Source organism: Tachyglossus aculeatus, chromosome 11, assembly GCF_015852505.1.
Source record: "Tachyglossus aculeatus isolate mTacAcu1 chromosome 11, mTacAcu1.pri, whole genome shotgun sequence".
NCBI classification, from domain to species: domain Eukaryota; kingdom Metazoa; phylum Chordata; class Mammalia; order Monotremata; family Tachyglossidae; genus Tachyglossus; species Tachyglossus aculeatus.
The window spans coordinates 54,634,525-54,657,456 of NC_052076.1; the positions used below are offsets into that span (position 1 = coordinate 54,634,525).

Here is a 22,932-nt window from a genome sequence, read left to right on the forward strand (position 1 = left end):
GTTCACATGCCCATTTACAATCGCACACCCTGGTTCAAACACGTGCCCACAGCCACACTTACATTGAGACCTGTGTTAAATAGCTCATTGTATGTAGTTCTATTTAAATATCAACCCTACTCTAGTTCTAGGAAAATCCAAAGGAACATCCTACATTGAACTAATTACAAGGATGAGAAGCAGTGTGCTTAGTGGATAGAGCACAGGCTTGGGAGTCAGAAGGACCTGGGTTCTAATCCTGACTCCACTACTTGCCTGCTGGGTGACCTTGAGCAAGTCACTTAACTTCTCTTTGGCTGAATTCACTCATCTGTAAAATGAAGATTAAGACTATGCGTCCTATTTAGGACATGAACTGCATCCAATCTGATGATCTTGTATCTACCCTAACGCTTAGGACAGTGCCTGGCACATAGTAAGCGCTTAACAAACACCCAATACTGAACTAAGTGCTTGGTTAAGGACAATACAGGTAAAAGATACAATTCTTGTGCTTACAATCTAGCAGAGGAGACGATCACTGAACGCTTTACAAATAAGAGGAAAAAGGAAGTGGCAAGACAGGTGGAAAAATAAATGCTTAGATAAAAGAGTACATAGACTAATATGTTCATAAGTGATAGATAGTCCCCCATCTAAGTACAGAGGTGGGAGAAGGCAACTTGGGAAACAGAAAATTAATTGGACAATGCCTCCTGGAGGAGATGGGGTGGGGGCTTGACGAAAGAGAAAGCTGTTGCTTGGGAAGTCCAAAATGGGAAGGAGTCCCAGGAATGGGGGAGGATGAGCAAAAATCCAGAGGCAAGAGAGGTAAAAAGGAGGGATAGTGAGATGTTAACCTGGGGAGAACTTGAAGCAAGGGAAATCAGGCAGTGGGGTGAAGAGCACAGAAAGCTATGCACATCTGCAGTTCATAGTAAAAAGCAATGGCTATTATAGAGTCGAGCCCAGAAACACATGAACCTTTATTCTCTGGAGTGCAACCTTCTGCTGCGTCTGATCATTCAAGGGGCTTTTCCTTTCTAATTCTGTTGCATTGCTCTCTCCCAAGTGCTTAGTACGCTGCATGTAATAAGTGCTCAAAAATTACCATTGATGGACTGAGTGAATGATTTTCAGCTAAGATGTGCCCTGAGGTAAAGCTACGCAACTGGTCCCCATTTTCCAGCTAAGACCGCGACGCTTAGGGGCAGCTGGCACAAACTCCCCTGTCCCTGGGATCACTTATATATCCTGTATATATGTATATATGTTTGTACATATTTATTACTCTATTTATTTATTTATTTATTTATTTTACTTGTACATATCTATTCTATTTATTTTATTTTGTTAGTATGTTTGGTTTTGTTCTCTATCTCCCCCTTTTAGACTGTGAGCACACTGTTGGGTAGGGACTGTCTCTATATGTTGCCAACTTGTACTTCCCAAGCGCTTAGTACAGTGCTCTGCACACAGTAAGCACTCAATAAATACGATTGATTGAATGATTGATCACTTCTGAGTGAAAGGATGATACAAGTGAAGTCCCAGGAGGTTCCTGGTCCATCTACCATGGACAACTTTCTCAGGACAGAGGTGGGTGGGGGAAGAATTCAACCTGTTGAAAGAATTTAAATTTCTATCCCTAAAAAATCACAGTGCTCTGATAGATTTCTGGTCCAAACCTTTGTTTTTCTTCATCCTCCTCTTCTTGAGTGGCAAATATCTTCCACTGGAAGTGTGTAATGATATTGCTTCGGTTGTGAATGGTTACAGTCCTCTGATTGGCCATAGATATATAGGTTTTCTCGATGGTCAAAGAATTCTTATCCAGCCTAATGTTGACATCTGAGGCAGCTCCATATAAAGTGACGTAAATATCTTCCCCTAAGAAAAAGCAAAGGGCAGAAACGAAGTGACTTTTCTTTTAGGCTCATCTCTTGCACCAGTTTTTTCTCCGGGGCTGAAGGCCCAGGGAAGATGGACTCGGGTATTTAGTTCTGTTTTGGGTAAACCAAATTTTTCATTTTAGAAAGCATGTAAACCAAGATGGAGAGCACTTTGGTTTCAGTTCTGGTTAGTAGAAGAAACCACAATCATTCTTTACAAGTCCTAGTGCTGCAATGCCTTGAAATGCAAGTCAGATTTCAGTTCTCAAGTTGCTCACACAAAACCAACATCCAGGCTAGGGAAAAGTTCATTCATTCATTCAGTCGTATTTATTGAGTGCTTACTGTGTGCTAAGCGCTTGGGAAGTACAAGTCGGCAACATATAGAGACGGTCCCTACCCAACGACGGGCTCACAGTCTAGAATGGGGAGACAGACAACAAAACAAAACATGTAGACAGGTATCAAAACCGTCAGAATAAGTAGAATTGCAGCTATATGCACATCATTAACAAAATAAATATGTACAAGTAAAATAAATGGAGTAATAAATCTGTACAAATATATACAAGTGCTGTAGGGAGGAGAGGAAAAAGGGGCTCAGTCTGGAAATACGGAATGACAATAATGATGGCAGCGTGGCTCAGTGGAAAGAGCACAGGCTTTGGAGTCAGAGGTCATGAGTTCAAATCCCGGCTCTGCTAATTGTCAGCTGTGTGACTTTGGGCAAGTCACTTCACTTCTCTGTGCCTCAGTTACCTCATCTGCAAAATGGGGATTAAGACTGGGAGCCCCCAGTGGGACAATCTGATCACCTTGTAACTTCCCCAGTGCTAAGAACAGTGCTTTGCACATAGTAAGTGCTTAAGAAAGGCCATCATTATTATTATTATTATTAATAACTATGTGCCAAGCACTGTTCTAAGCGCTGGGGTAGTTGAGTCTACCCTTTTGGCGAGACCTGTTCAAGATGGGGGTTACGATGCATAACACACAGTGAGCGCAGCTTTGGTGGGTTGTACTCTCCCAAGCGCTTAGTACAGTGCTCTGCACCCAATAAGCACTTAAGTGTTCCACCTGGTATGCTGTTGCATCCTTTGGCAGAACTGGAGGAAGACAGTAGTACACATTTCTGGGTCCTCCTGGCCCTATCACTACACCAGTCTTTCAGCATTAGAAAATGATTCAACAATAACATTTTTCAGATTTCCAGAGTAAAGAAGTTTTAATTGCATCAACTGCTTAAAATGTTATATGGTAGAGATGTGAGCTTACAAACGCTTATCATTCATTCATTCATTCAATCGTATTTATTGAGCGCTAATAATGGCATTTGTTAAGCGCTTACTACGTACAAAGCACTGTTCTAAGCACTGGGGAGGACCAATAGGCAGATGAAATGACACTGAATGGAGCTGTTAGGGGCAGGCAGACTAACAGCGGGAGCATACTGTATTTAGTGGGTGCCAAATGATTTAAGACATTTCATTTAGGACCACACACGGTATCTTAATATATAAAAAATGATCTGCTTTCATAATGATAAAAATGTTTGGGAATTTCAACTGACAGGATGGGTTTCAGTGGGGTTAGACAGGGGAACATTTTGCAGTTATATATAACTTGGCTACCGAGGCCTGGACATATCTTGTACCGAGGCCTGGACACACCTTCTTTGCTCTTATTGGACCTGCTGATCTTTATTAGGAGGTTCTGCCACCTTCTTCAGCCTCAGTTATTTTTAAAGAAATTGATTGAGCAGGGGCAAGACACAAAAGAAACAAACTCATTCAGGAACCTGCCATCAAATGACGCCTGAAACCTTAATCAAGAGGGAGCTCGGTGGGTTAGCTAAGTGAAGCGTGGCAGTTCCACGAAGTATACTAGAAATGCTTGTATCTGCAAGCACACAGACACGAACTGCACAGCATATCAAGGCACCGTTCCTCCTTTCCAAATAAAGAATTGAGCCATCTAATTGCCCTTTACAAGGACTGATGGGGAAACCAATGAATGTTTGAGTGGGACACAAATAATAGGATGTTTATGATGCCAGAGACACCACATCCCACCGTCACAAAATGCTCTCCTGATACAGCTTATGAATACCACACTGATTCCATCATCCTGAGAACATATAAATTAGAGTGTTGATCTTGACCGGTACAAGTATTCCTGCTCTTTTCATGTTGTTCATCAAATATCACTTCTAAGCATAATACGTTTAGGTCTAGAGCCCACATCCTAATCCTCCAGCTCTAAAGGGGTACAAATGGATTTTGAGTTTTTCTACCCCTTTCCAAACCCATGCATGCTCTCTTATTTGATCCATAATGTGCCACAGTTGGGTAGGTTCAGGGGAGGGACCTTTCCCAGGAACTCTGTCCCAGGTCCTACAAGGAATTTTTTTCACCAACGGAAGAAAACACAAGGGGCAGAGAAGAGTGAAAGCATCAGAATGGAAATTTAAAGACTATAAACAATTGCTAAAAGTACATAAATGTGATCAGGGAATGTGTTTGTTTACTGGTATACTGTTACCTCCCAAGCGCTTTGTAAAGAGCTTTGCATATAGTAAACGCTCAATAAATACAACTGGATGAATAAATCTCTAGATCCTTGGTTGGGTCACTTCTTGGCCCGGTGTACGTTCCTCCCTTTCAGTTTTCCTGGATCCTTCACAAACCCATTTTCAGAAGCCCAAGTTTGGTGGAAACAGGATGATAGCAGCTTCAGCAGCTCCAGTAATTGAGGGGCAACTGGAGATGAAGGGCAGTGGACAGAAAGTGCGTGGGCATCAGGGTGGGAGATGAATTGATAGAAGGAAAAGTGCAGAATGAAATTCAGTTGGGTAGAGGGAAGTCAAAGTTGACATCGAGGTGGTGAATCTCTGGTTCAGGGATGGTGGTTATGCTGCCAATGGTGATGAGAAATGAATGTAGGCTGAGTTAAGGAGAGAGCCCAGGAAAGAGTCTTCTGGACACTCAGTTTAACGGCGAGGAGAGGATTAAGAGCCAACAAATTAGACTAAGAAGAAACAAAGATGGAAAAATAATAATAATTAGGTTATTTGCTAAGTACTTACTTCATGCAACGCAATGTACTGAGTGTTTATCACGTGCCGAGATAATTAGTTGGGACCTAGTTCCTGTCCAACACAGAATTCAAAGTCTAAGTAGGAGGGAGAACAGGTATTTAGCCCCTATTTTACAGACGAGGAAGCTAAATCACAGAAAAGTTAAGTGACTTATCCAAGGTCACTCGGCAGACAGACAAGTGGCAGAGCCAGGTTTACAGCTCAGGCCCCCTGATACCCAGGCCTTTGCTCTTTCCACTAGGTCACACTGTAGACAAGGACTAGCGCAGAACTGTATTAGTGAAACCAAGGCCAGAGGGAGTTTCTAGGAGGGTGACGAGACAAACGGTGTCAAAGACAGTAAGTGATTAAGGAAGATTTGACTTAAAAGGAGACAGGAAGATGTGGGTCTGAGTATTTTTAAGAATGAGAAGGAAGAGGGTCCATGGTTTAGGAGAAGGGGTAGGTTTGAAGAGTAGGTGGGAGTTGTTTTGAGAGACAGCTGAGAAAAAGAAGGTGGAAGTGGAGTAGCAGAGCACTGAGGAGATGCGAAGCGCCCTTGGGAAAGGTCATGTTGGATGGCTTAGCTCTTGCTAACAAAGTAGTAAGTGAATAGAGGGGATATTGGTAGGAGACTGTGGTACTTTGAGAAGCAGATCTAGTGAAAAGAACACAGGCCTGAGAGTCAGAGGACCTGGGTTCTAATCCCAGCTCTGCCGCATGTCTGCTGCAAGACCTGGGGTAACTTGACGTCTATGTGCCTCAGTTTCCTCATCTGCAAAACAGGGATTCAATACCTGTTCTCCCTCCTTCTTAGACTAAAGCCCACGTGGGACCTGATTATCTTGTATCTACCCCATTCTAGTACAGCGATTGACAATAGTAAGCAGCTAATACCGCACTCTTATTATTAAACAGGTTTGAGATCAGTTGCTTATATAAGCAGTGCTGCAGGAAGGGAGTTTGGGGAGCAGTGAGAGTAGGATTCAGAAAATATAATAGAATCAATTGCGTAGGCTAGGTTAAATTGAAGATGTTATCTTATTCGAGCAACAACTACACAATTATTATCTCGAACTCTCAACTGTGCTTTGTCATATTTTTAATTACTCTCTCTGGGTTTAGAATATTTTACTGTTGAAATGCACCACAAATGACTGTGTTGGCTTCTGAGGAATAAAATAATATTTTATATAATTAGTATGTCTCCTACGTTGTCATTTTATTCATAATAATACAGTTTGGCTTTGCAGGCAACAGTTATATCTAGTTCCTGAATCAAAACAGCACCTTTGCAATGATCATGATAAGCTGTGCAAAATGGTTAATTAGCATAATAAGAAAAAGACAGAACCTTTTGCTTTAGAGGTAAGAAAGACTGAGGGAGAGTTAATAAAAACTATGTGAAAAGGCGAAAACAAAAATGTCAATGCACTGAAAATGGCACTAACTCTCCCTAGAAAAAAATACTGTTAAGTCCATAAACAAGTGATGCATTTTCAACAACAGTACTCAATACGAGGTTCAGAAACTCGGGCCTGTATCAAATGAAGCTCTCTCAACACTCCTGCCAGTAACACCTCTGAGATGAAACTAATCTCCACCGGCTTTGGAAGCTTTGTAAAAACCGCTTACTTCTGTCGTAAGGTCAGGTTCCCTTCATGATACCAAAATTCAAATAACTGCTTCAAAAACCAGTCAAATCAACAGATGCTGATCCTTAAATCAGTAGCTTCCAAGGGATTTGTTTACATGGAAAAATCTAAAGGTGTTCACAGCTCTTTAAACACTACCACAATTTTACTCACTGTTATCTTCTGGGGGGCAATAAGTGGACTTAGGAAATGCATTTAAGCTCCAATTCTTCTAAGTTCAAAGAATCATTTTAAAGGTAGCTAGGAAGGTCAGCTCATCCTGTAATAATAGTATTGTTGTTTTTCTGAGAGAAGCAATCCCTCTTCCGTACATGGCAGATGGCAAGCATAATCACTCTCACTGGAAGTTCTGCTGGCAAAAAAATATCAGGACGTTTAAGAGGGGTTTGAAGAAATTCCTGCTCAAGTGGTCCATAATACAGTACTAGAAGGAAAGTTGTGGTGGAAGGCTTTACCTAGGACATTCCTAATGATAAGGATGAATGTCAAAGCAGGCAATTATTGTAGATCTCCTCCAAACATCTCTGTCAGAGAAAGAATATCTGACTGGATAGCCTACTGGTCTCAAAATATAATATATAGTGCTATAGTAATATAGTGCTTTCATTCTTTCAGAACAAGAAAATTAATGGCCTTGTCAAGATGAACTTTTCACTACTGGACTACGTGAAGAAAGCTATTTATTCCTTCTAAATTCCAACCCAGAAAAGAATCTGTCCCTGGCAAACACAGAAAGAGAAAAGTAAGATATTAGCTGCACCGTAAAGGAGTTTACATAAAACTCTCCAATAGCTGTTTAGGATCAGGCTGCCAGCAAGAACCAGAGAACTTCTCAGAACGCCCCTATATAAGGAAACATCAACAGATGATGTGTTTCCGAAACACGCGAACTAGTGTCTGGAGTCTGAAGAAGCCTGTTTGAGGGTGACAGGCTGCTCACTAATGATAAGCATCAGTAACTCTCCGGATGAAACACTGTCTTTGACTGACATATAGAAATGGAGACTTTCATCAAGAGACCATTGTAACTTTCTCTCCCCAAATGAATTGATCCATAGTTCAACCAGCTGCAGAATGCTCAATCAGATGCTTACTTAGTCAAAGGAAGAGGTGGGAAACAAATGATCACTCTTACCAGTTTTTCAGTTAATAATACTTAAAAAATTAATTAGTGTTTTTCACTTAGGAAAGGTTATGGGGTCTGGTCACTGATAATACCACAGTAAAGACAAAAGCAAATTTTCTTAGACAGCTCACTTGTGTGAGGCAAAACACAGAAATTCTTCTGGTACAAACCTCTACCTCAATCTTTAACTCTCAGTAAATAACTCCATGTGCCAGTCAAGACTACATTTTTTTCACTTTATGGGACACAAACCTCCAGGGATCTTCTCTGGATTGTGGGTTCCCAATGGTTTTAAAGAGAAAACCAAAATCAAAGGTTACAAGAAAGAGACAAAGTGTTAGAAAGAGGAAGGAGGAGTATTTGGAAGGAGAGAGAATGGTCCTATATGGTTCCAACTTACAAAATGCTTTAAATGGACTCCCCTTTTGTACTGACACAGATTTTATCTACCGTGAGCTACATTTGAAAAAAATCAAAGGACAAATGAATTAAGTCCAAAACAGGCCTTTTGAGCCTCCATTTAAAGACCCATTTTCACTAAAATGAGGACCACGAGGCAGAATATGCCTGCATCTCAGATGCAGAGGGCACAGAAATACAACTTAATTCTTTCAATGTAGTGTAGAATTGAATAATTTATCTCCTTCTGTGATAATGAGGCAAAGAAATGCTGAATAAATGCATAAAATTGCCTCAAGATCGATACTATTGTCACCTCCTGTGAATATGTTCTTAAAAGCTGATTTATGTATCAATATCTGACAACTTTTGAGGCTTTTGATGGGGTGAAATTCAGAAATAAATATGCAGATTACCTGGTTTGGGGAAAACTGACAAGTATCACATTGCTAAAATAAAAGCACCTGGAATTCATTCATTCATTCATTCATTAAATCGTATTTATTGAGCGCTTATTGTGTGCAGAGCACTGTACTAAGTGCTTGGGAAGTACAAATCATTTTTAAGCTGAAGTGAGAACCCCTAGGGCCACAGATATTCTGAAATTGAATATGCCTGATTACGCAGACCACCCCAAGCCTCCAAGAGACACCCAGGAATCTCTGAACCCACTAACGGAGTCATGTTGTCTCCGCCGCCTTGTGCCTTACGTAGTTCTGGATGAGATTGACTAGTTCAGTTGTGTTTTCGCTTAAAGCACTCCTTCCCAAATAGGGTATCATAAAGGTCCTCTGGGGACATCATGATTTTGGCCAAGATATTTCATCATCTGGAGCCGTCAACCTTGTGTAAGGCTGAAGGCCCAGGCCTGGCTCACTGTAAATGCACAGTCATGCGTGTTCTAATCCTGGCTCCATGACTTGACCTTGGGCAAGTCGCTTAACTCCTCTGGGCCTCAGTTTCCTCATCTGTAAAATGCAGAGGGTTCTCCCTCCTTCTTAAACTCTTTCCAACCTGATTATCTTATACCTCCCTCAGCACATGGCACAGAGGAAGCACTTAATACCATTAGGATTATTACTATCATTATTATTAATTGCGCATGCCCAGAAAGTCTCTCTTTTTTTCCCAAGGTAAGGATAACTATATATGTACAGTGCATGGACAGCCCCAGAGCTCAGCTGGGTTACATATGGCTGAGGCTGAAGTGGGTAATTTTGGCCCGGATAGGGCCACCTGGGCATAGAGGAGTGGTACCTAAAAGGGACCACCATAATTAGTCCAGAGCCACCTCTATGTACCCAATTACTTGTTCTATCAGTGGCAACAATAACTAAAGTTTCTGTCCCACAGAGCCATTAACCCCAGAGACATGGCTGCCTTGTCAGCCCGTTTTTCCTGATGTTAGGGTTCGGGATAGCGATTCAGAGGCAGGAGGGAATGTTTGGCACCCCCTCCCCATTCCTACCCCAAGGATAGGTGTCCTCGACTGGAGACAGAGACTTTTGGGAACGAGGTTGTAAAATCAACCGGCTAACACCCTGGGCTCACTTTAATCTCCTTCAGGGCTCTCCGCCATCTGGCTCCAGCTCACATATCTGCTCTCTCCTCCTGCTGTTCCCCAGCTTGCTGTCTCCATTCCTCCTAAGCCAACTGTAGTGGTATTAATCCTTACATTAGTACTACCATTCTGCAAACCAATCATTTTCAAGAGAACAAATGTCATAAATCCTTTAATAAGATTAATTTGATTGTAATTCCCTGCGTGTTCAGATCCTATGGTTATTGGGCTCATCTCCTCCATATCCTATCATCCTTTTCTTATTCTTTTATTTACTTTTTGCCCTCTTACTCATTTTTGTTACTTTTCCCCACCCTGTGATTTGCTTTAATTTCTTTCGACTCTTTCTTTTCTCCTTCCTGATTTTTTTTCCCCTGTCCTGTTTTTATCTGTCCTGGCCTTTCTCTTCTTTCCCATTTAGACTATTTTCCTACCTCCTATTTTCCCTTTTGCTCCTTGTGAAGGCTTTCACCCTCCATTCTGTTATCCTTGACACTGCCAGTTGCCTGAAGGATGACCTTGGGCAAGTCACTTAACTTCTCTGTGCCTCGGTTTCCTCAGCTGTAAAAATGAGGATTTGTACCTGTTTTCCCTCCCTCGTTACACCATGGGACATGGATTGTGTCCAACCTGATAATCATGTACCTAGCTCAGCGCAAGCCCAGTGCTTGGCACAAAATGCTCAGCTTTTATTATAATTATCATTACCAGAGGGCTGAAACCATAGAAGGCTCCTTTCCCCAAAGGCCACTTTGATTTTTACGTTTTTGCTAGTCCTCAGCTTCAAGTTTCTGATGAGCAGGGATGATGTCATTTACTTCTAGTCTACGTTTTCAAGCACTAAGTCCTCTGCCCACCAGTGTGGCAGATGCTGAAAGTGACAATAAAAAGGATAGTGATGGGGAGATTGAGAATAACGACTCCAGCTGGACCATAGCTCTACTGCTGGGGCTCGAGCCAGGCACAAGAGCCTAGACTCAGCAATACTTCCAGGGGATTCGAGGTGCAATAGAGTCCAAAACTGAATCCCCGTACTTCTGTGCTCTTCCTCCTTTATTCCCCAACTCCTTCTATCACTTGTTCAAATATGCGAGGAGTCAGAATAGCCCAATCAGGCTCTGCATTAGGGAGAGGGCCATCAGTTGCCGTTCCCTTGCCAGTCACTTCATCTTCCTAGCAGGACAGTTCAACTGAGCAGCTAGGCCACTTCCCGTAGGGGTAATTTGTTTTGTTTCACTGTCTGTCTCCCCCTTCTAGACTGTGAGCCCGTTGTTGGGTAGGGTCCGTCTCTATATCTTGCCGACTTGTACTTCCCAAGCGCTTAGTACAGTGTTCTGCACACGGTAAGTGCTCAATAAATATGACTGAATGAGTAATTTGACCCTGTTCACCTTCACGAGGCAGATGAGGGCCGAGGGGGCTGAGGAAACAGAAGTTAAAAAAATACAAAAGCAAGGCAATAGAAAACAGCTATCGACTAATTAATGTGCAGAATAGGATAGCACTCGGGAGCAAATATTTCAAACTTTAAAAGAAAACAAAATTAGGAAATACTAAGGGGCCTTTTTGCCCTTTAAGTCAATCATTCGTTTCCTCCATAAAAGTTTTTCTATGGGAATTTGAATTAGGACATGATTAGAAAATATCTCTCTTTTCCCGATCCCCTCTCCCTTTTGCATCGTCTATGCACTTGGATCTGACTCTTTGGACATTTGGTACTGTCCCCCCACCAACCCTCAGCCCCACAGCACCTATGTACATATGTGTAAATTATTTACCAATAATTATCTGTCTCCCCCTCTAGATTGAAGCTCACTGTGGGCAGGGAATGTATCTACCAACTCTACTGCACTGTAATCTCCCAAGCACCTAGTACTGTGCTCTGCACACAATAAGAACTCAATAAATACCACTGACTGATTAGAACTAGATCAGTAATGATTAGGATATGTTCTTATCAGGTAATTTGATATATTTTCCTTCTGAAATATCAAAAAAGGAAGAAACAGAAAATACGACAAAATCTCGGTTGGTTCAATTCTTTCTCAATTCCCTTTAATTGGTTTTGTCACAATTTACAAAATCCTCTTCAACCCTACTGAAATCTAATTTTTTGCTCCTCTCTGCTTTTCATGCATACTATACAGTTACCTATCAACCCTATCAAACTGAAATGTCTGTAAAGACATGCAAAATTATCTGCTGTCCTGTGGGAAAATTATATGCCAGTTTTGTAATAGAGACTGTCCAAAAACAGGAATCATTTTATAACCTCCTAATCAGTCCCTAGCTTCATTATTCTTGGGTGAATATTAGGTCTTCTTTCTCATGTTTATTATGATTATCAGAAACTCCCATGCTCTTAAATTATTCTAATGCAATGCCAAAAAGATGCCAATTCTTCAAAATATTCATACTGATGCTAAAGTAATGACAGACTCAAACAAAAATCAGGGACTGTAGCCTATCACTCTTATGCTTCCTTTAAAGAATGAAAATACAGCTTTTGGGATTGGAATGTTTACCATCATCAGCAACAGACAGAAACAGCAGCTACTAGCTTTTGCTTACAGTTAGCAACAAAACATGGAATCTCAAATTGAAAATATTATAACTATTTTGCAGAATAGGAAATAAAGGAAGGTGGTTTACCCCCCATCCCCACCCCACCTATATCTGCTTCACATCCCAAAGACGTGACCACAGAGTGACTCAGTGCTGTAATAGTAGAGGTGGGGAGAAGTGGAGGGATTGGATGAATTAGATTAGGAGTACATTAGGATTTAGCAAGGGTTCTGAGGGAAGAAGAGAATCAAATATAACCTCAGAGGTATTAGCTGGAAAGATATAAGTGCCCTAGGGAAAACAGAGAACAAAAACAGTGATAAAATTAATTTAGTGTGGTACATACTGTGTCAGATTTTCTTCATCTAGTCCCATTGTTGACAAACACTGTGTTTATGCACTTAACAGAGAGATCAAATGTTAAGACCTCAAAAAGTTCATAGTCTGGGAACATTCTCTAAGCTGGTAGATTCCAACCTGTACCCACTGAATTCTCTAAGTTCTAGAGGATATAAACAAAATTCTTCCCACACAAAAAAAGGTGTATTCTTCATTTTTCAAATCACTTTAATCATTTTTACATGTACTTCAACAAGATGATGCAATGATCTCAAAAACGTTAAAGGAGCTGTAAGAGCACACCATCTCATTATAAAGCATTTGACTTTTTTGCCAATGCTATTATTAAAAAAAAAATAACCCTCCTTGTGTATGCCAGCCATGGTATTTTTAGGTACGCAGACTGGAAAGGCTGGGGTTCTCGGAGTCAATTACATTTTCACCCATCAAGCCTCAGGGGTAGTTGGCTGCCCAGAACCATCAGGTTTAAGACCAGGAGAGTCAGAGACTTGGGAAAGTGTGGGCAGTTTAGATGTCCAGGGCCCAAATCATCGAACAGCTACTCCAATTTCTTTCTAATAGCTAGAAAATGGCTGCGTGGCAGCCAGGGAAGTTTCCTGCTGAGGTGGTGTTGGCTTCTCTGACTGCTGAAGACTTTTAGAATAAAAGAAATAAGGGATCTCAATCAGTGTATAGTAACCTTCCACATACCATCATCATTATTGTTCAGGTTTTTGACACTACGAAAGGGGTGGCTGGAATGATGGGGCCTCAGCACCTCAAGACCCAAGAGAAAAGGGTGAGAGACAACGATGTGTTGTGTGCGCTTCACAGTGTCCTGCACCCCGATCGGGGGACTCGACCGACAGGGACGAGAGAGCACAAACCACTAGCAGTAAAATCAATCAATTGATTTGTGATTGAGAAGCAGTGATGCCGAGTGGGTAGAGCAAGCTCATGGGAGTCAAGAAGGCCCTGGCTTTTAATCTTGACTCTCCACTTGTCTGCTGCAGGACTCTGGGCAAGTCATTTCACTCTACTGTGCCTCAGTTACCTCATGTGTAAAGTAGGGATTAAGACTGCGAGCCCCATGTGGGACAGGGACTGTAACCAACCTGATTAACTTGTATCTACCCCAGTGCTTAGAAGAGTGCCTGGCACACAGTAAGTGCTTAACAAATAATAAAATAAAAAAATTCTGCAACTGGGTTCTCAGTCCTGGAGTCTCTGTGCCCAGCCCAAGGCTCACCCGGGATTTACAATAGGAGAATCCATCATCATAGAGTTATTCTCATGACTTCATAGATGCCTGGACGTAGCTTGTCTCCAAATGTCACAGAAATGGTCTGTCAAGTTCTGATGACTGAGTAGAAGTCTCTTCATTGATTTGGGGGGTTTCTGCTTTGGCATTTACATTTACCTCTTACAGGAGTGAACTCTCAAAGGAATTGGCAGAATTCAAAGCTAGTCTATTAGAGATGACAAAGCCTCAGGTAACTACCATTCATTCCAGAAAGGGGAAGCTCATCTATCTATCTACACCTATTAAAATATAGATATAACTTGGGGAGACTACTAGTAACTGGGCTCATCAATGAGTCTTTTAGACTGTGAGCCCACTGTTGGGTAGGGACTGTCTCTATATGTTGCCAATTTGTACTTCCCAAGTGCTTAGTAGAGTGCTCTGCACATAGTAAGCGCTCAATAAATACGATTGAAGATGATGATGATGATGAATCTTAAAACTAAGGACCAGTATGCCACTGGAATAAGATCCTTCTAAGAATTTACCAACTGTACAATGAGGTTGAATTTCCTTGGAAAGTATCATCTATAGTTACCCAACAGGACAGTATTATGGATAAAGGGATAACAGACTATTGTGAAAATGCCAAAATAAATCTATACTACATCTATCTATTCTGACATAAGGAATATAAGTGAAGTGAAAACAGCAGGATATCATGGGATATCCCCATGGGTATTCCCAGCTAAGATTGACAGAGTTGGAAGAAGCAAGAATTCTTTAAAAAAAAAATAGCAAAACTAGTAATTAAGTTAAGTGGGATTTTCTTAGAAGAAGAGCAGAGATCACAAAATGCTTTACTGAATGCTCATTTTACTTTAGAGTAGTTCAATGGACACATTTAGTCTAGGGGTGGCCAAGTCTCGTGGAATGAAGAACCGCAAATCAAACACATCATCTTACTGCAGCACCAAGAAAAATTGTTTAAATTGGAATAATAATGATAGTATTTGATAATAATAATAATAATAATAATGACATTTATTAAGTGCTTACTATGTGCAAAGCACTGTTCTAAGCGTTCGGGAGTTTACAAGGTGATTAGGTTGTCCCACGGGGGGCTCACAGATGAGGTAACTGAGGCACAGAGAAGTGAAGTGTCTTGCCCAAAGTCACCCAGCTGATAAGTGGCGGAGCTGGAATTTGAACCCATGACTTCTGACTCCAAAGCCCGGGCTCTTTCCACTGAGCCACGCTTCTAAGTGCTTCCTAAGCACTGTTCTAAGCAGGCATTCTGCAGGGAGGTGGCAGTGAGTTTGCAGAGAGGAAGCATTCCTCAGAAACAGCCAGGGCTGGGGGGTTGGGGGAGGTGTGCCAGACACCATACCCCTCCCTAGCTCAGGACTACACGGGCAAGAGTGTTACCATCACCAGTAATCCGATCATTTAATAGTAGAGCGTACCTGTGTCATAGTGCACTATCAGGTTTTCGTTATGATTGCCAATGTGCTGCGGTTCAAACTCCACCATCAGCTGCATGGACTCCCCGACTTGAAGGATCCCATCAGACGGTTCTGCGGAGAAAGGGCTGAAACCCAAACGGAGAAGTGAGGCAAACAAAATGCGAACTCTAACTTTGGAGGCACATCAGATCTAACCCAGGTATTCATTCATACAAGTGACTTTCCCCAATCAGATATGGAGGCCTTCAAAGAATAAACTCCACCTTTCCTCACCTCCCACTCCCTTCTGCGTCGCCCTGACTCGCTTCCTACCCCCCTCCTAGTCCCAAAGCACTTATGGACATATCTGTCATATTTATTTGTGTTAATGTCTGTCTCCCCGCCTCTAGACTGTAAGCTCGTTCTGGGCAGGGAATGTGTCTGTTAATAATTGCTATATTGTACTCTCCCAACTGCTTAGTACAGTGCTCTGCACACAGTAAGTGGTCAATAAACATGATTGAATGGATGAATGAATGAACAATTTGGATTTTAGTTCCAATCTGTTATCATAGTAAAGTGGATGAGTTTTGACGTTTGTGGTGATGAGTCTATTCTGTTATAATGTCCTGACTTGCCAGTTCGTCTCACTAGATGTCAAGCCCAACTCAACAGGTGGCTTCATTCTTTGGAATATTTCACTTATTACAACTGCAGTGACGCTGGCATTTACCACCATGACAAATGGAATTCTTCCCTGCCATATTCTGCGTGTTGCACGATGCATATAGAGGTCACGGCATGAGGAACGTGGCCATTAACAGGCCATGCATGTGAAGGTTAGCCCTGAACATTTTTTTGCTTCTTTGTTTGTATGGTGTTCGTTAAACGCTTACTACGTGCCAGGCACAGTACTAAGCGCTGGGGTAGACACAAGCTAGTCAGGTTGGACACAGTTCCTGTCCCACATAGGGCTCACGGTCTCAACCATCATTTTACAGAAGAGCTAACTGAGGCCCAGAGAAGTGAAGTGACTTGCCCAAGGACACACAGCAGACAAGTCAGCGTGGCTCAGTGGAAAGAGCCTGGGCTTGGGAGTCAGATGTCATGGGTTCAAATCCCACGCCGCCACTTGTCAGCTGTGTGACTTTGGGCAAGTCACTTCACTTCTCTGGGCCTCAGGTACTTCAGCTGTAAAATGGGGATTAAGATTGTGAGCCCCATGTGGGACAACCTGATCACTTTGTACCCCCCCAGCGCTTAGAACAGTGCTTTGCACATAGCACTTAATACCATTATTATTATTATTATTACTATTATTTTTATTATTATTATTAAATGGCAGAGCCGGGGTTCAAACCCAGGTCCTTTTGACTCCAAGGCCTGTGCTCTATCCATTAGGCCACGCTGTTGTTTAGCCTATCAAGTTTCTCTTTTTCTGCAGCAATGGAATTCTCCTTAAAAGACAGAATAGCCCAATAGCAGATGTGATGCGGAGCCACTCAAGGCCAGGATGAAGTCCCGAGTCCCTGGAAGCCGCAGCCTCTCGGGACTGGGGACTACAAGATGCAGTTCTTCAGTTTCTATTATTGTATCATGACGTCCCCCACCCAACACTTTGCTCACTAGATTCCCATGCGCTTTCTTTCCCCACTGCCCCCAAATCCCCATTCCCAGCATCACCCCAAAAGTACCAGTGTCTTCCTCAAGCTGCCTCCCCATTTCTTAGTACTTTTCTTCATCTGATTCTTTCTTTTCCTTCTCATGGATTTCTAACTCATGAAAGAGTACCGCTGCAATTAAATGGACAGAGTGGTCGAAAATGAAACCTAAACCAACGTGCTAAGGAAAAAGAAACCCCTACAAACTGTTCAGCAGAGTCCTATGCACTGCAATCTTGCCCTATTGCTGGGCTTGGATTACACTAAAACCCTTCTCAGTGATAAAAAAAAATAATTGCCTGGGCTTGCCTTTGCCACTCAAGGATAACAACAACAATTGTGGTTGCTCCTGCCTTCCCAGAGAAGCAGGCTTCAAGCTGATGTTGGTATTAGATTCTGGACTTTGGGGGTAAACTGCTAAAACTGCTAAAAGTGGTGTGGCCTAATGGATAGAATACGGGATTCAGAAGGATCTGAGTTCTAATCCTGACTCTGCCACTCATCTTGCTGGGCAACCTTGGGCAAGTCACTTAACTTCTCTGTGCACCAGTTACCTCATCTATAAAATGGGGATTAAGATTGCGATCCCCACGTGGGGACGTGAACTGTGTCTGACCTGATTACCTTGTATCCACCCCAGTTTTTAGTACAGTGCCTGGCACCTAGTAAGTGTTTAACACCATAAAAAATATATTAAGCTAAAAAATGAAAATAAACCAGGAGGTATCAAATTTGACATATGTTCTTTGTTCCTTAAGGATAGTCAGCTGGCTTTGTCTACCAAAAATATTCAGGTTTGATATGCCCCCTCTAAGGACAAGTGTTTGAATGGGAAGAGAATTCAGTTCCTAAACCTGTTGCCACATTTCCTTACAACATGCATATCTTATTAAAGGCATTTTGCAGAGGGATCTGTGCTATTTGGCTAGATCCAGATGTTACAGGATACTATCGATACATCAAAAATACCTCTCTCTCTCTTTTTAATGTTTCCATTTCAAATTACAGTTATTAAAACAAGATATCACTGATGTAGATTTTCCAGCACAAGAAATCTGAGCTCAGGAGCCAATGTAAATGAAGTAGCTCTTGCTTCACTGACTGCTGAAATTTTAGGTAGCTGCTCACATCCCCTTCTAGGGGATTTTAAGGATTTGCCTTGAAATCTCAGCACCCTAAATGTACCTGTGAAACTAGAAAAGTCTAGGCTCACCCAGAATCTAGACTGGGAAAATCTAAGTGGAATAAAGAATTTAAGGATTTGTCTGTCAACTGACTGAGGACATCTGTGTTACTGACCACAATCAAAGGTATTTGAGAACTTACTACATGCAGAGCACCTACTAAACACTTGGAACAGTACAATTTGAGTTAGCAGACATTCCCTGCCCACAAGGAGTTTACAGTCCAGAGGAGACAGACGGACATCAATTCAAATAATTTATAATATATAATTTAAAAGTATATACATAAGGGTTGTGGGGTTGATGATTGGACGAATAGCAAATGCTTAGAGGTCACAGATCCAAGTACTCACTTACTCATGTCCTTATACTCTGCTGCTTCTCCATCTGTAATCTGTGTTACTGTCTCCCCTATTAGACTGTAATCATTTTGAAGGCAGGCATCATGTCCGCAAACACTATTGCATTCTACTCTCCCAAGTGATTAGTGTAGTGCTCTGCACATAGAAAGCACTCAATAAAGTCCACTGACTGATGGATTGGAAAAGGAGTCTTTAAGGAGATATTATGGAGTTTTTCTCTGAGCTAATATTCTCCTCTGGGGGCATAAAAGCCCTTCATTAGAATATAACCAAAATGACACCCTTCTGACCCCAGTATTTTCCTAGACAAAAGAATGGGAATCCACAATTGCCCTTCTCTGACCAATAATTTTGTCAATTTGTAAGTCTTAGCTTTGAACTTATTTAGTATGAACTCATGTGACTCTACATCCTTAATGAAATAAACTACTGTATTTCAAGCATTTAAACAAGAAAAAATGTTTGCCAAGCCAAAAATTTCAGCTCTTCTAATCAAGTCTATCAATTGATTAATAAACTAAATTCCTATTATTTTATCTAGAGTTGGAAACTTTTGACATTTCTTCATGTCTGATAGGCAAAATAGATAATTAACAACCTGGCACAGTGTCACACAGCCTGTGGGTTCTTGATAAATACTTGTTGTCAAAGACAACGTCAAGGAAGAAATACCGTTTGATACATAGAATAAGACGGGATGTCTTTGGCATACAGATTTAGTTCCACAGCCCTAGAGTTATCAGCTTAATATCTTTCAAGGGTGAGTCAAGTGCATTTATCCCAAAATTACTGCTCAATTTATCCCAGGCTGCTCAACTGTCTTCCCATTCCCCTCCACCCCTCAATTGTAAAGTCAAAGGAGGAGAGAGAGAGAGAGAGGGGAGAGGGAGAGGGAGAGGGAGAAAAAGAGTCAGAAGACCCAAGAAAGGAAGAGTGGCAGGGAGGGAAAAAACTGTGTGGGGAAAACCTCGGGGGGGATCTTGCAGAATAATATTGCGTGTTATCCTGCAAGCTTTTGCAACTGGACATTCCCAAAACAGCGGCACATTCTTTGTTGAAGCAGAAGCATAAACTCAGCCTCAGAATTGCTTCCAACCCTACCTTAGGAAGTCCCCTGAGTGCATTCTGGAATCTGTTGGAGCAGGACCAGCCTGAACATTTCAGGCCACAACGTTTGGGAACAAGGGGTCAGGACCTCTGGCCTGCAGGAACCAGATGTGGACATTTTTCTAGGTCATCATTCATGCTTTCCCTGAAGTGATTTAGGTCTTCATTTACAACACACTACCCCTCTCCCCATCCTCAAAGCTTTATTTCAATCACATTTCCTCCAAGAGGCCTTCCCTGACTAAGCCCTCATTTCCCCTACTCTCTCTCTCTTTCTTCTGCATGACCTAGATGTGTGGATCTGTGCCCTTTAAGCACTTGTTACCCACACAACCCTCAGCCCCTCATAACTTTCAAACATAACCATAATTTACTCTAATCTCTGTTCCCCTCTAGATTGTAAACTCACTGTGGGCAGGGAATGGGTCTACCAACCCTGTTGTATCAAACGTTCCCAAGCACTTAGTACAGTGCCCTGCATGCCAATAGGCACTCGATAAACACAACCGATTGACTGAATTACAGAGTTCCTAAACTAGTTGGTGTTGACAACTGTATGAATTTAGAATGTGCGAGTGGGGATGCTAGCTTTACTTCAAGCCTTTGGTTCCTTTCAAAGGAGGATATAGTTACTACAGCCGGGAAATAGTTTGTATTTCTAATGCAGTGATATTAAATCTTTGAGAACTGTTAATTTCTCCATTTCTCTTCAGTATCTTCTAGGAAACTCGCCTTCCCCTCTATACTAATCAATGCCATCCAACAATGAAACTTAAGATTTGGCAGCTTCGGGTCTCATTCTTTCTTCAGATTTCAGTACCTGTCCCTTTTGACCATAATGATAAAGCTATAAAAACACAGGTAATAGAGTGTCTTCTAGAGCAACTGAATATATTACTAAATTCCATTAGGCCAGAAATTGGGTAAAACTGAAGGCTAAAAATTAGTCTGGCCATGAAATTTTTTAAAATGGCCATAAAGGTTAAACAATTTTACAATTTCCCAGACTTCAGAATCTGTATTCAAAAAGCCTTTTTAAAATTCTCACTAAGCCAGGTCTCCATTACTTAAAAGGTAAGATGCATTTGTGTCTATGAGATGTTTTCTTTCTGTTTTCTATTAAAAATGTCTTTACACTAGGGAAAGAATGTGAGTGATATTCCTAGGTGACCCAGGCAATGGAACTCAATGACAATCTTCTGCTCATTTTTTTGCTCTTTTTCATTCCTGGTTTTATGTAGGATTGGCCAGCTGTGCTCTACAGTCTTGGTCTTCTTCATCAAATCCCAGCAGTTAATTCTGAGAAATAGTTCATAATCATCTGCATATTTTCTTTGGTATTTGCTTCCAGATCACACTCATCTGATTAACGGAACTCCTGCACGAGTGATTTAAGGACTTTTGATGTGGCTCCGAATATGTATCAGGTTGAGTTTCCCCGAGGACTGGAATCATCTGTGGAAGTAATGTGGCCTAGTAGAGAGAGCATAGGCTTGGGATTCAGAAGACCTGAGTTCTAATCTTAGCATTTCCAAGACCATAGGCTTGCTGTGTGACCATGGACAAGTCACTTCACTTCTTTGTGCTTCAGTTCCCTCATCTGCAAAATGGGGATGCAATCCCTGTTCTCCCTCCTACTTGGACTGTGAGCCCCATGTGGGACCTGATTATCTTGTATTTACTCCAAAGCTTAGTACAGTGCTGGGCACATAGTAAATACCACAATTATTATTATTATTCTCTTTATTATCTTCAAACAGCAGCACCCAGATCCTTTTTTGAACCACCAACTATGACCATCTAGAATAGGATGAACATGAATAGCCCTGCTTTGCTCTACTGGTGTTAATAATAATAATGATGGTATATAGGTTGAACATGAATAGCCCTGCTTTGCTCTACTGGTGTTAATAATAATAATGATGGTATTTGTTAAGCATTTACTATGTGCCAAGCACTGTTCCAAGCACTGGGGTAGGTACAAGGTAATCAAGTTGTCCCACGTGGGGCTCACAGTCTTAATCCCCATTTTACACATGAGGTGATGGACGCAGATAAGTTAAGTGACTTGCTCAAAGTCACACAGCTGATAAGTGGTGGAACTGGGATTAGAACCCACAACCTGTGACTCCCAAGCCTGGGTTCTTCCTCCAATTCTGACACTGGCAGCCATATCATCACAGAGTAATCTTAGAACCTTGATACGATTCTCCAGACTAAAGTTATTGAAAATGGAGAAAACATCTGCACAAACTATTCACGGGTTCTGTGAAGCATTTGTTTGTTAAATGTTGCTATAACTAGATAAGTAAATAAAATGTAATAATCATCATTATTATTATGGTATTTATTAAGTGCTTTCCTAGGTGCTAAGCACTGTGTCAGTACTGGGATAGACATTGAGCTTGCAGCCTAAGCAGGAGGGAAAACAGAGTTTGGTGAATTTTTAAAATTGGCCCCAAATAAAGAGTTGAATGGAAAAATCTGGATACTAAATTATATTGAAATTGACCAGTACTCCTTTAAGCATATATGTGTGTGTGTGTGTGTGTTTGTGTGTGCACACGTGTGTGAGAGGCCAGGAGAGTTAGAAAGAAAGGGAGATTGAGTGAAACTAATTATATTCACTGTCCAGCGTGGAGAAAGATTATGTACAGTAGGAAGCAGCAGCTTATTCAGCACAACTAAAATTAAGAACCACTTGCATTCAGGTATAAATGGTGCATTAAGCTTTAAATGTTTCAAGGGCTGGAAGTGAGCCGAGAAATTATACAATTATTCTCCCAAGAAAGTTTCTAGCATACACCATCCTCCAGTTTATCAAATACCATTAAGTGATGGTACACGCTAGTTTTTCAACTCCATTTCTAATTTCACTGCTGCCTTTGAAAGTGACATTTATAAAAATGCGTACCTCTGAGTTTTGATTTGAAATCGAGCCTCCCTATTGCCAATGTTCCGTATTAGCAGAGTCTTCTGAGTGTTGTACTTGACAGGGCAGGTGGAGAAATTCAGCTGGTCGGGAAAGTCCAGAATTGCCCGGGCACCCCTAGCTTTGATAGGTACAATGAACTTTTCCCTTTCGGTGACACAAGTCAGCTCATGAGAGTAATCCTGCAGAGGAAGAGCAAACAGACCATTGGTTATGAATTTTCTAGAAGAAGAAAAGGCATGTGAGTCGGGGAGCCAGATACATTTTGGAAAGCCATTCAGTTCCATGTTCTCTAAATGAGCTATTTAATTCTTCCAACCACTTTTTTTAAATGGTATTTGTTATGAGCTTACTAATGGGCCAGGCCCTGTACTAAGCGCTGGGGTGGATACAAGATAAGTAGGTT

At 41.5% G+C, this 22,932-nt stretch overlaps 1 protein-coding gene across 1 annotated transcript in view; it reads right to left on the reverse strand.

Annotated features, from left to right (window-relative positions):
• Positions 1 to 22,932, reverse strand: part of HYDIN (HYDIN axonemal central pair apparatus protein) — a 317,742-nt gene that overhangs the window by 239,263 nt on the left and 55,547 nt on the right. The window contains exons 7-9 of the mRNA XM_038753650.1: positions 22,509 to 22,708; positions 15,302 to 15,426; positions 1,668 to 1,869 (exon numbers count right to left, since the gene is read on the reverse strand). Of these exons, the coding sequence (XP_038609578.1) occupies positions 1,668 to 1,869; positions 15,302 to 15,426; positions 22,509 to 22,708 (527 nt within the window). The remainder of the gene's footprint in view (positions 1 to 1,667; positions 1,870 to 15,301; positions 15,427 to 22,508; positions 22,709 to 22,932) is intronic.